General features: G+C 44.7%; 1 protein-coding gene across 3 annotated transcripts in view; it reads left to right on the forward strand.

The window, feature by feature from the left end:
* Nucleotides 1–13,995, forward strand: part of PTPRO (protein tyrosine phosphatase receptor type O) — a 128,793-nt gene that overhangs the window by 38,235 nt on the left and 76,563 nt on the right. Inside the window, exon 1 of one of the 3 annotated variants that reach the window (XM_082238777.1) lies at nt 9,719–9,838. The exons of the other annotated variants lie outside the window; for them this stretch is intronic. Coding sequence (XP_082094903.1) covers nt 9,815–9,838 — 24 coding nt within the window. The 5' untranslated portion in view covers nt 9,719–9,814. Of the gene's footprint in view, nt 1–9,718; nt 9,839–13,995 lie in introns of those variants that run through there. 3 annotated transcript variants of the gene reach the window in all.

A 13,995-nucleotide genomic window follows, 5' to 3' on the forward strand; every position in this document is an offset into this window, starting at 1 on the left:
ATCCCCTATCACAGCTGAATAGGGTGGACCTCTCTCTCTCTCTCTCTCTCTCTCTCTCTCTCTCTCTCTCTGGTTTTTCAGATTAAAATTTTACAGTCACATGGCCAAGATACAACATAAAAACAAGATTCCAAGGAATCTCTTGGGTCCTATTGTTAATCATTTCCTCCTGCATCTTTTATAATATTCCAAATCTTTTATCTCCCCATTGTATCCAAAATTCACCATTAAATTACAAGTGATATTCCAATCCTACTAACGATTTTAACTGTTTGCAATGGTCTTTAAGTTATAAATTTCCCCCATTCCTTAGTAAAATTTTGGTCTTCCTGGTTTCTGATTCTTCCGGTCATTGTAGCCATTTTGGCATAGTCCATCAACTTGATCTTCTTCTCTGGTCGGGACTTTATCTTCTTTCCATCTCTGGGCCAATAACATCTGTGCAGCCGTGGTCGCATACATAAATAGGGGGTGGACCCTTACAATGCACCATATTATTTTTCGTATATTAATTTAAAGGCATAGATGCAAATTTAGAAAGAATTGGAATACATCTCACTGTCACGCACAAGGTGGGGACCCAGTGACCCGTATGCCTGGTCAGACTGCTGTCCGACTGCTCACTGTTGATATAGCAGAGAGAAACAAGAGTAATTCTGATTTGCTAGATGTAGTCATAAATAGAACTGGGATTTGACCTAATTTGGACCAGGAGAGCTCAATATCACCTCACAATTCTCATTATTTGCAGACTCACCAGCTAGACAAGACCCCTGACTACATTTCTGCTTCCAGTGCACAGTAGGACTGAATTTTTATATTTTGTGGGAATTTTCAGCAAAGCCTGGAATCAAGAGTTTGGCTAATACTGGCCTGTGCATATGTTTCTTATTGAATTCAGCTGCCTTGCCAAGCTACAGCTACCTTCTGTATTAAAAGCAATTTGATCTGAGCGAGTAACAAGGGGTTTTGTCATTTGGCCAGACTTGTGAATTCCTTGGCCAAATGAATACATGGTTTATCAAGAGCAGAATTGATTCTGGGGCTGTAGAAGAGAAGCAAGAAACCAGAATACCCAAAAGGGAGTTGCAATAGCATTCTGTCTGGTAGCTGTAGTTTAGCATAGGTGCTTAAATGTCACAGGTAAAGTCACAATACTTAGAATCATAAAATTATAAAGTTGGAAGGGACCCCAAGAGTTATTCAGTCCAACTCCCTGCAAACTTTAAAGTTTTAAAGAATATACAGATTTTTCTAGATGATGCTTAGGCTCCATACACACTATATATTTAAAGCTCCTGCAGCCAATTGGAAGCTGCGGAACCCATATCAGACGTTTGGATTCCAAAGAACGTTCACAAACTGGAACATTCACTTTCGGGTTTACGGTATTTGGGAGCCAAAACATTCGACTCGCAAGGCGCGCGACTTCCGAGGGACGACTATATATTACTTTTTAGACTAATGCCGGTGTATTCCATGTCTCCCCTCACATCCAAAGCAAGGTGCAGTCGCACCCCCAAAATATTATGGTAATTTGCTTGCGGCTTTAAGGTTCCATATGATTTCTTCTTCTATGTAAGGGGTGAAGATGGGTGGCGGATCAAGCCCTGTATAGTTGCATATATGAGAGACGCTGTGCTGTAAAAAATTATGCAAAGCTGACAGTTAATTTTCGTAACGAAAAGAGGGCCTGTGCGCAATTAACTTGCTGAAGGAATTACACAGACAATTATCTTATATTTGGGGTAATGAGGAAATACCAGCTCTCTAAATTGATGTCTTGGAGAGAGTAAACAGCTACTTCCAGCCTGAACCTCATTTATAAAATGGATTGTATTTGGAAGTGTAATACATTTTGAAGGATAATGGATACCCTCCGGGGCACCCGCTAATTTAAAATGTGTCTATAGTTAAAAGCTTCCTTTTAAAAGGGCAATGTTGACACAATGGACATATCCTCTCATGGGCACCAGATGAATGTTAATTGCTATAGGCTGACAAGGCAACTCTTCAGAGAGTGTGTTGCTCTACCTGTGCTAATGCTAACTCTAATAGCCAAAGAAGAAGTGCCACATCTCTCAGCCACAAATATGCAAAACGCACATGGGTGTCATCTGGTGCAACGGAGCTGAAATGAATTTGCTCCCTGTGATTTTCTGTGAATTTCAATGCCTGTTCTCTGAATCCTTGGTGAATGTTGTCTAGTTATTTAAAACTGCGGGAGGGAAGCCTTTTCCAGCCCAATGTCATATATTTATTTATTACTTTTCTATACCCACTTCCCCAAAAAAAGAGCCCAGGGCAGCGAACCTATGCAAGGGATAAAACAGTAGAAGCAGACTGTGAATGATCTCAAGTAAAAAAAAAGGGGGGAAGGCTAGTTGCAAGAGGAAGGTCAGAAAGCATCAAAAGGGCTATATAAGAGGTGCCTCCAGCATAAGTGAATAATCATAGAGGATTATGCAGAATTATGTGGAAATAATCGCTCCCGCTAACAGCGAACTCAGGTGGTGTTAGTGATGACGTAGCTAAAACAGGCCCCTTCGAGGCACAAGAAGATATCCAGCTGCTTGGGGGAACCTTGCAGTTTGCAGAAGTACAAAAAAACTTTAAGATAATAAAATATTAGGCAGCAAAATATAAAACAAATATGACCCAATGAGGACTGAGCATGCTCGCTCCTAGCTGAGGAATGTTGAGCTACATAGCAGATAAAAAGGATGGGAATGAATGGAATGGCATGTTCTAGAGGAGTGCATTGCTGACTGGAGGGGCTAGGGATGGGGAGGAAATTATTCAAGAATGCAAAGTAAGTAAGCTCACCTTTAAACAAGAACAGAAAATAATATGTGAACTGAAAAGCCACTGTCCTTTGAAAGTCACACTTCCCCGAATTCTGTGCTGCTGTTCTCCAGCCAAATATCGGGTACAGAACTTCATTTAATCAGGTAAAATCTGCATAGAATTGCATACATTGATGGCGATAGTATCAAAGGTGCATTGCATTAGGAGAAATTTCTTGCAAAAATGTGCGCATTAGGCAAAAATGCATTAGAGTAGGAAGAAGTGCATGCTAAAATGTTGCTGAATCTTCACAAGGGCTTAGAAAGAAAAATCACAAAGAGATGTGGAGAGACAGAGAACCAAACTAAAGATTGGGAAAATGAGGATCCCAAAATGTCAGTGTTCTAGCATTCCTGCTAGAAGGTCAGAATCCAATGCAATATTTTGTTGTGGGACCCACTTGTAATGCTAAAATCAGTAGCTTATCTAAGTGAAAAGGCAGTGAAGCAACTGAAGAGTAAACAGGTTAGTACAGGAAGACTTCAGGAGCTGCATCTGAGCCTATGTGCATCCAGGCCTCTGAGTCCTCTTCAGATGCAGATGGGAAATACAACATTGGTGCCTGTGAGTGTGTCTTTTAGTGCCTGCTGGTTGTTAGCATCCCAAATGTATCCATTCAATAACAGCAGATCTTTGGAAGTCCAGCTGCTCTTAATTTGAATGAATACCTCCCTGAAACAAACAAGAACCTCCTTGAATTGCAACTTTAAAGTGCTCTGCTGCACTTTAGTTGTCAGTGCTGGGTGGGTGACGTAGGCAGAATTCAGAGCACAGATTTAGCTAGATTTATTGTCTTATTCTAAAGATAAGCTCTCCTTTCTTAAATGGGACAAGTCGAACACCTACCTGTTGAAAATATTCTTGGCACAGAAACAAATCAGTGCTAACAGGGTAGTTGCGGTGTGTGAGGGAGCAAGGCAGCAGTGGCCAACTTGGATCTCTCCTGACCTTGCCCCACTGCTGCCTTGCCCTGGTAATGCAGAGGGAAAGGACAAGAAAGGACAAGAAGAGCGATAGACTCATAATCTGGGGAACCGGGTTTGTGTCCCCGCTCCTCCACATGCAGCTGCTGGGTGACCTTGGGCCAGTCACACTTCTTGAAGTCTCTCAGCCCCACTCACCTCACAGAGTGTTTGTTGTAGAGGAGGAAGGGAAAGGAGATTGTTAGCCGCTTTGAGACTCCTTAAAGGGAGTGAAAGGCGGGATATCAAATCCAAACTCCTCCTCCTCCTCCTCCTCCTCCTCTTCTTCTACTACTACTTCTACTGGTTAATTGGTTGCTTGTCCTGCACCTGCACCTAATTAATCATGTTAGAGTGAGTCAGCAAGCATGTGAGAGTGACTCAGCATGATCTAAAGTCTAAATGCACTTGTGTTTGAAGCAGGTTTGCTCTGGGCTACTGCCTAGTATGGGTTGGAATGCTGTTGGAAAGACTATACTACGACTGTATGTAACTGCTAAGCTTTAAAACTGCATTGTACCCTACTTAGAACTGTCTGGTATTTTTCTGTTCCACTGGCACATTCCGCTGGCACACTGAATGGGCACTCTGCACATGCTCCATCATGCCCCTCACCCATTTTCATCTTGGCGAAGGGCATTGCTCTCATTGTTGGTGGGGCAGTGGGTTCTTGATGCCACCCAGGCCAATTATCTAGTTACCAAACATAGCTTTCCGCCCCTTGAGTTGTTATGTTCACTTTTCCAGCTGCTGCATCACAAATTTGCATTCATCCATAATTTTTTTACAAAGGTAAATCCCAAGGTAAGCAGAGGACAAGGTGCCACCGTCCCATTAAGACCAGGGCAGTTGATACAGTCGCCTCTGGTGAAGGACAAGATGCCTTCTCTCCCATTCTGACCTGGGGAGCTGGACCTTACGTCAGTGTAGCAGCAGAACAGCATCCTGCACTTCATTGGAGGGCAGCAGGCTAGCTGGTGACAGGGGGGTGGGGCGGACATTGTTCTGTCCTCCAATAACTTCACGTATCTCCCTGTCCTGTCCTGCCTGAGGCATTCTGCCTAACAGTAGGGCCGGCTGTGGTCTTTCAAGACGTCTCGCACTGTTCACCAGGCCTGTTTTACAGCAAGAGGAAGCAATCTATCTCAGTCAGCCCCTCAAGTGTTGTTGCAAATGGATTAAGGCAGGAATTGGCGGCTCAGTGGTGCAACAAAACATTTAAGCAGGGTGCAAAAACCTCTTGGGTCTGCAGCACCCACAGTGGTAGATCTCTGAAGTAAACGTCTGTTCAGGTTGAACGTTGATTTCAAACCAAGCCCACTTTCTCCTGTTCTTCCTCCCGTGCAACATCTATCTAGTGCCAAAGAGAGTCAAAAATCAAAGGCACCGCCGTTGATCCAAGGAGATTCTGACAAATGTAACAGATTATGATACTTTTCTCACAGAGAGTAACTGGATTAAAGGATTGATTTTTTTTCTGTTGTCTTTCCCCTTTTTTTCTCTCTCTCCCTTCCTCCTTTGTACTCTCAAAAAATTGGAATCTTTCTTACGGGAAGAAATTGCTTCTCAAGTCTGAGGTTGTGGAGGTAGAGATGCCATTCTTGAGCATGACTTGGACAGTTCAGAGAGGGGATTGTTTCTTTCAACGCTAGACCAAAATATCTTAATGTCTGAGGCAGAGCAGCAAATGCAGCCCTCCAAGTCAGAGGGTCTATGGTAGTGATGGTGGGGGCAGAGCTAGTGTATTTGTCCCCTGTAATTTTGTTCTTCATCAGGGTGGGGAACCCAAGCCTCACATTCCCCTCATGTGAGAACAGGTTACTAGACTAGATAGGCCATTGACCTGGTCCAGCAGGTTCTTAGGATGTTCTTATGCTAGGTAGAGAGGGTCTGTGTCTGAGTTTCCTTTCCCTAGCTCTATGTACTGACATGCGGGTGGCGCTGTGGGTTAAACCACAGAGCCTAGGACTTGCCGATCAGAAGGTTGGCGGTTCGAATCCCCGCGACGGGGTGAGCTCCTGTTGCTTGGTCCCTGCTCCTGCCAACCTAGCAGTTCGAAAGCACGTCAAAGTGCAAGTAGATAAATAGGTAAACAGCATTCCCGTGCGCTGCTCTGGTTCGCCAGAAGCAGCCTAGTCATGCTGGCCACATGACTTGGAAGCTGTCTGCAGACAAACGCCGGCTCCCTTGGCCAATAAAGTGAGATGAGCACCGCTACCCCAGAGTCGGCCACGACTGGACCTAATGGTCAGGGGTCCCTTTACCTATGTACTGACATAACACCCCAATGAGGCTAATGCGTCAAGTGTCCATCAGCCACAACCCAACACTACTTTTCAGTTGCTGCATTAAGCCACAGGTCACCCTTGGCTCTGTCACTGGTGCTGTAGCTCAAATCCTGAACCACCCTCCAAATCTCTTTGTCAAGTCAGAACGAGCAGAGAAAAGTCCATATTTTGCCATCTTCCCCAGCATAAAAATCTTGAGTCGTGTGTCAGCAAGTGCTTTGCCATCATTTCTAATAAGCCAAGCCCCTTCGTTAATTATAAGTACACATTCTCAGCAAGGGAGTAATTCAGGCTGGCTATAATTCTGGTAAGATTTCAAGAAAAAGCACTTACATTACTAGAGGCTTTTCTTAGAACACTCCTGTGAATCAATGTTATTCTTTTAAATGGACTGGCAGGGAAGTGCGACTGTGTACAGCAACCTTCCCAACATGGTACCCTCCAACTAGGTTAAACTACAACTCCCATCAGGCTGGGGGTGATGGGGGTTGTAGTCGAAATCGGCCGGAGATCATCAGGTTGGGGAAGACTGGTGTAAAGTAACCTGGATAGCTCAGTTGGTTAGAGCATGGTGCTGATAATGCAAAGGTTGCAGGTTCAATCCTTGTATGGGACAACTGCATATTTCTGCGTTGCATTGGGGTGGACTAGATGACCCTCATGCTCCCTCCCAACTCTACATTTCTATGAATCACAGGAGGCTCTGTGAAGCATCTCGAGGTAAGATGTTTGTGTTCAGATTAGGCATGAACCCAAATGTTCCCTATTTGACTACAGGTGCCGAGATGGCTGGAGACATTTCTGCAATTTGTGGAGGGCAGGGGTAACCCAACTCAGCGGAAGAAGTGCGTGTGCATTAGAAGTGAAAACCACTGGTTGCCTGAAGCTGTCTTTATCCTGCCATTCTCGCACAGTAATTAAGAAGTGCTGAGGAAGATGGTGCTATTGCACCAAGCTCTGCAGTGGCAACTAGAAATCATACTGACCCTGACTCTATGGAATGGGTGGGGATGGTTTGAGTGCCATGGTTATCCCCCTGTGAGTGGGCGGGTATCACAGGATAGGGGTGGAGAGATGTGATTTAACTTCTCAGATGTTTCTTTTGCTGGCATTATTTATTTTGTCTTTTGCAGCTGTTGTCTTGGTTGTTGGTGATTATTCATTTGCTGTAATTTGGTCGGAGGGTTGCTTTATTGTTTGCTGATAATTTAGCAGATATTGCCATATGATATGCAGAATGAATTCTTTAATTTTGCTGACTGTAATGGGAATTGGGGTTGCTTGTGCGTAAACTGCAAACTGCTCCAAGCTAGCCATATAGCTAAAACTTTCCCTGGTTTGACAGCCCTTGAAACGCGACTGTCTTAGTCACTGGCAGAATCCATCAGTGGGCGGGACCTATATTTCTTCCAACATAAAAGTTGCTTGACTCCAAGTCTCCGCCTAGATTCCCTGCGTGGAAGCCTTCTGCGCAGCGTGGGCGTGCCAAGCGGAGGTCCTGTGCTCTCTCCGCTGATTTCACTGGAAGAGTCTCTGAGCCTCCCCTCCGCCTTACTCTCAGCTTCCCCTTTCTCCCTGGTGTCCCCTGGATTTCCTTCCCCCGTGGAAGCTCTCTCTCTCTCCTTGCTAGTTCCCTCCCCTGCATCACTGGAGCGACTTTTCTCTCCTCTTCCCTCTGATGGCAGTTCCCTGACACTGACTAATTTTAAAGTTATATTTGGGTTGCAATAGGAAGAAAGGCCATCACTCACTGGTTGAGCATTTGATTTAGATATAGATGATGCCGGCTAAGGTTGGAAATGTCCCCTGCCTGAAACCCTGGAGAACTGGCCTAGACTGACCAATTATCTCACTCGGTCTAAGGCAGCTTCCTACGGTGGCACTGTGGTTTTTGTTGTACATTTTGCCGCTTTTGTTTTGAGTACAGGGATATAGAAATGTGGTTTGCAATTTTAAAATGAATTGAAAATGGGTGGCTGGGAACTGATTAGTGATGGGGTGGCAAGGATTGCTCATGTAGCTGCAGTTCACACCCCCTTAATTCACCTAGGAATGGCACAATGGAGCATTGTTTTCAGATAACTACAGGAGAGAGAGCTAAGGGACGCGGGTGGCGCTGTGGGTTAAACCACAGAGCCTAGGGCCTGCTGATCAGAAGGTCGGCGGATCAAATCCCGGCGAAGGGGTGAGCTCCCGTTGCTCGGTCCCTGCTCCTGCCAACCTAGCAGTTCGAAAGCACATCAAAGTGCAAGTAGATAAATAGGTACCGCTCTGGCAGGAAGGTAAACGGCGTTTCCGTGCACTGTTCTGGTTTGCCAGAAGCAGCTTAGTCATGCTGGTCACATGACCCGGAAGCTGTACACCGGCTCCCTCGGCCAATAAAGTGAGATGAGCGCCACAACCCCAGAGTTGGCCACGACTGGACCTAACGGTCAGGGGTCCCTTTACCTTTACAGGAGAGAGAGAAATGAGCTACTTCAGGGAGAAGCTCTTCTTGATCCCTTAGGTCATGGGTGAAGAACCTGTGGCCACCCAGTTGTTGCTAGACTCCCAACTCCTGTCAGTCCCAGCCAACATGGCTAGTGGTCAGGGATGTTGGGAGTTGTAGGTCAGCATCACTAGGAAGCTGCAGGTTCAGGAGAACTGTAGGGAAGAAGCACCCTGTTTGTTTGGAGCCCTGCACCTCCAGCTCCTCTGATGGGCTCATCCATGCTTCCGTTTGTACCATGATTTGCAGGAAACCTGATTGACGTTTGTCCCAATTTAGCAGTAAACAGCTAGACTGGTGACTGGGAGTGGCTGCTGAGACCACATAACTCCCAGTACGTTTCCGAGCACAATTCAATTAAAGCCCTAAACAGCCTTAGTCCAATATACCTGAAGGGGCATCTCCACCTCCATCATTCTGCCCGGACACTGAGGTCCAGTGCCGAGGGCCTTCTGGCTGTTCCCTCGCTGCGAGAAGCCAAGTTACAGGGAACCAGGCAGAGGGCCTTCTCGGTAGTGGCACCCGCCCTGTGGAACGCCCTCCCACCAGATGTCAAAGAGAAAAATAACTACCAAACTTTTAGAAGACATTTGAAGGCAGCCCTGTTTAGGGAAGCTTTTAATGTTTAATAGGTTACTGTATTTTAGTGTTTTGTTGGAAGCTGCCCAGAATGGCTGGGGAAACCCAGCCAGATGGGCGGGGTATAAATAAATTATTATTATTATTATTATTATTATTATTATTATTATTATTATTATTTCCCCGGGGAAAGCAGTGGGACTAAAACTAAAACAAGAACCCCTGCTCAGATCTGTGCCTACAAATCACAGACCTGTGCTTACAAATTGCAGCACAAACTGAAGTGTGAATAAGTCCTATCTCTCACTAATTAAGATCACCCACTGATTATGTCTTGCTTGAGGACCCTCAAACAGGGTGCTTCCCTAGAACCCTCGCCTTCACCGAGACTCGCAAAACGGAGGCTGACTTCTCAGAGTTACAGACCAAGCAGGCATCTCTTGTAACGAAGAGGATGTTTTCAGCAGCGTTGCCATAGCAACAGTCAGATGTTGCTCCAACCCCCGGAATGAACTGAATGCATCATCATCAAGTTGGACCTTCAGTTGGATTCTTCCCACCTGGTACTTGAGATGCATAGATGGCCCACTTCACACCAAGAAAAATGAATCCATTAATATTTGGAAACGGGAACAGTCTGTTAGAGAGGAATGGTGGTCTCTGCAATTTTTCAGGTGTTGCTGATTCAGAGTCTAATTCAGGATAAATACATTTAACCAAAGATAGCAATGATGATTAAAGGTGCCTTGGAGAGCTCTCTGTCATGTCACAGGAACATGGGAAGCTGCCTTATAGTGAGCCAAACTATGGATCATTGTTCCCTCTAGATCAGTGTCGCGTACAGTAACTGACTATTGAGGATTTCAGACAGGGGTCTCTCTCAGCCATACTAAAACATCTTTTCCAGTTCCGAAACCAACCCTCCCTCCTATTTTGCAGTCCCCTTTGTTTTCACCTTCACCCTCATTCCCATGCCACCTTTGCCTTCCTTCTTTTTTGCAAACTGCTCTTGCACAGACACATATAACCCCTGAGATCTCCCCACTGAATGCAGTTACTAACCCCCTTTTCACGAAAGCATTTCCAAAGTCACACAGTGTCCCTCTTTCACCTTCACCCTGCTTTAGATACCTCCTCCTCACAGGCTTCTTCAGCTCTCAGGGAGCACTAGATGGTTGTAATTCTTTTGTGATGCTAGCACCATCTGTCAACGACCGCATGAACTACAGTATGATGACAGACCAGTGCATAGAGAAAAACGAAAGATTCAGCACAGCTCTTCGCTGATCAGTCTGGAACCTGCTTGTGAAAAGAACTGCCTTTAAACTAGAGACAAACAAATCTCCCAGTTTTCATTTCTCTCTCTCTCTCTCTCTCTCTCTCTCTCAAATTTTAATTTCAGCTAATTCCTTTTCACATCATTTGCAATTTATTTTAAACTTTTCATTGAAATTCATCAGCATTTTAATACATATTTCTTCTTTTAAATCTAGTTTTGGCTAATGCATATGTTATTACAAGTCTCTTCCCATAATACAATGATTTGTGTGCATGTTGTTTTTAATAATAAAGGCATTGTTATGTAACACTTTCCCCCAATATAATGCATGTTCCCACCTTTTTTTAGTTGGAGAACTGTGTCAGAAAATTTAGAGAATTCAGTGACTTCTGAAGGGTAGCTGCATTTCAGTTTGCATATTGCTCTTGGAAGTGCAAATTGAACCAACTTTCTCTTCCACCCCTCCTTCATACATGTTGTGAATCTACCCAAATTTTCAGATTCACCATCTCAGTCTCTGGTCTCCCTTTGATATCTGTGTCATGCCCTCTTCGCTGTGTGCATTTCAGCTTTGGGTATTTTTTTTCATTCCGGAAGGCTTTTATGATTAATTTCTGTATATGCTGACTTTGCTTGTCCTTAAAAAAAAATGTTGTTGTTTTTAATGATGTTTAATGCTTGGATCTTACGGCTGATGTTTTTTGTTGTTTTTGAGGCAATTATCTATAAGCCACCTTGTGAGATATTCCCACCCCGCAAAGAGACAGAAAAGAAATATGCACATAAATACATACAAATTTAAAATTAACTTAGCGGGGAAGTGGTTGGGATTGGTAGTTCAGTATTATAAAGTATTTTCTCTGTCCTGGTTCTGTTAATTATGTCCTTGCCAATGGGCATGTAATGCTTACAGAAATTAGCACTTTTAAAAGTCTGTTCCTGTACAGACTTCATTCTTTTCTTCAATGTTGTATTTTCATTAATTATCTGCGAAAGCTGTGACTTGTTTATGGATGCTAGGTAATGACCTCTAGTCTCCCTGGCATGCAATTGTGGATGTTGCATGGGGCAAAGGCATCAGGTACTCTGGAACCTGAACTGAAAGCCTCCTCTTTTTGTAATTTGGTACCCAGCCTGGGACTGAGTCTACTGGGAGTCTTCTTCATGAGCAGAAGATGAGCGTGCAGCATTAGCCCTTGCCATAGTTCTCTGTCAGGTAGCATGAGGACTTCTGGACTTCAGGGTACAAACTTTGTGGTGATTTGCATCATTTGCCCACAGGGGATCCTGGTTTGGACACCTAGCATCTCCAGTTAAAGATTCAAGCAGAGTTGTGAGAAATCCCTCTATTGGAGGACCAAACCACACAGGATGCTAGTTGCATTACTCTGCTCTTAAATTCAGGGTTTTGTTTTTAACAAATAGCACAGGTGACCTATCCAAATTAGGACCCTAGTATGAGGCTAGACTAGTGCTATCCCTTGGCCCTTGCTATAGGTCTCATCCAGGTCAATTTTTGCATTGACACAGTGTGTCCCATTGCAGCAAACGGTACGTTTATTGGCAATGCAAACTGTAGTTGCAGGGAGGGGCATGTCCCAGAGCCTAAGGAAAACAGCTGATATATTTATAGTGGGTTGAAAGTCCTTCCTGTGTATCACAGACACCTCCCAAGTCGCTACAAAGTCCAGCGCCTTCACCTCTCCTAAAATCACAATCTCATCTCGCAGTAGCGGCTGCTTATTGTTCACGTCATTCATGTCCCCAAAGTCCCTGGATCCCCAACCTACTGGCTGAGAGCTTACACCCTTAGCACTTATCACATATCATCTGCTTCAACGTAATTGATTGGCTTGTCAATGCACATTATGCGAAATATAGTAAGTTAGAAATAGACCGTGAGATGAGGAATGCACTCAGTGCATTCACTTGAAAAGCTGACGATTCCTACTTGGAGAATTGAGAAGATGTGCTTAAGAATGCGCTGTTGGATTAGGTGTGATGCTGTGTATTGAGGCAACCATGCACATATTGTGGCCCACCCCATGTATTGTGACTAGCTAGGTTCTTGATCCCCACCCATTTTTTTTCAGAGCCAGACAAGCAGCAAACAGAAGGTGGAGTGTTATGGAGGCTAGGGCAGGCCACTATACATCATAGAATCATGATGGATGGACTATGTTCTGGGTGGATAACAGGTTGGAGTAATCCTGCATACAGGTGATCTTTATTGACGGACAGATTGCATTTATATTCCACTTTTTTCTCCAAGGAGATCAAGGTGGTGTACATGGTTCTCCCCCTCCCTGTTTAATCCCCACAACAACCCAGTGAGGCTGAGAGGCAGTGACTGGCCCAACATCACCCAGTGAGCTTCATGGCCGAGTGGGGATTTGAACCCTGATCTCCTGGGTCCACGTCTAAGACTCCAACCACAATGGCATCCATTTGTTTGTTTTTGCCTAGTTGGGGGCCAGGGAGTGAAGACTTCTGACTGTAGAAGCAGAGCTTTCTGTCCACTGCACCGTCTTCAGGAGTAATGTATGTCTCTTACAGCAGGCAGGTTACCAACATAACTATCATTGGACTTCAACTCCCACCAGCCTCCGCCAGCATGGTCAATGGTCCAGAATGATGAGCATTGTAGTTCAGCAGCATCTGGAGGGCGACTTCCCTTCTGCCCCTGCTCTTCAGGTATCTCTAAGCCTTTAGCTTGAATTTTTGACTTTCACAGGCAAAGCACGCGGTCAAAGTGGGGATATCACATCCATAGATGCTCCCCTGTTGTGCGAGCAGGAAGTCAAGCGGCCACCAAAAGAGGGCATGAACTGACTTGTCTCTTTCTGGTCGCTGGTCACACCGAAAAAGCAAAGGGCAATCGCTGAGCCACTAGGGCCTTTCCAAATTTCAAAGCCAAGCTGCTCCAGCTCCTGCTTTGTGAACCATTAAATTGCACTGAAGTTGTATGCTTGTTCATTTCCCAGCAGCTCAGCCCAGATCTCTTGCTTTTCCTGCTGTATTGATCCGTTTTTAATCTTTCTTAAGGTTCCAGCTGCCCATCTCCCTTCATTCTTACTACTTTTGTTTTTAAAATGGCACATTAAAGAGTGAGAGAGAACGTAATATATAAACTCAATATAAACTTGGGTGTTAAGTGTCTTTTGGATGGGGCCACCTAAAAATAAGATATTCTTGGAGGACTCCCAAGGCATGCAAAAATATGCAAAATTATAAATCAAAAGAAAAAAGGGGAGAGGAGAAAAAACCCAAACAGTTTGTAAACGTGGAAACTCAGGGAGGGAACTGAAGCAGGAAAAGGAGGGTTGAGGTGGGCATGCAGTCTTCCCCTTCTGCCCCTCTCCTCCTGATATTGACACATGCAATGCCCACTGCAGCAAGTTCTGCCTCCTGTTATGGAGCACAAGCATTCAATAATAAATGGGGTGATGGATGGAACACCTCTCCCTCTCACAGTGTTTGAATTCAATATTCTTCTAGGAAAATGTGAGCAAATGCCCATATTCCTCTTGGTTAAGATTTGGTAGAATCTCC

Source organism: Podarcis vaucheri (assembly GCF_965113315.1).
Source record: "Podarcis vaucheri genome assembly, chromosome: 10".
NCBI lineage: Eukaryota > Metazoa > Chordata > Lepidosauria > Squamata > Lacertidae > Podarcis > Podarcis vaucheri.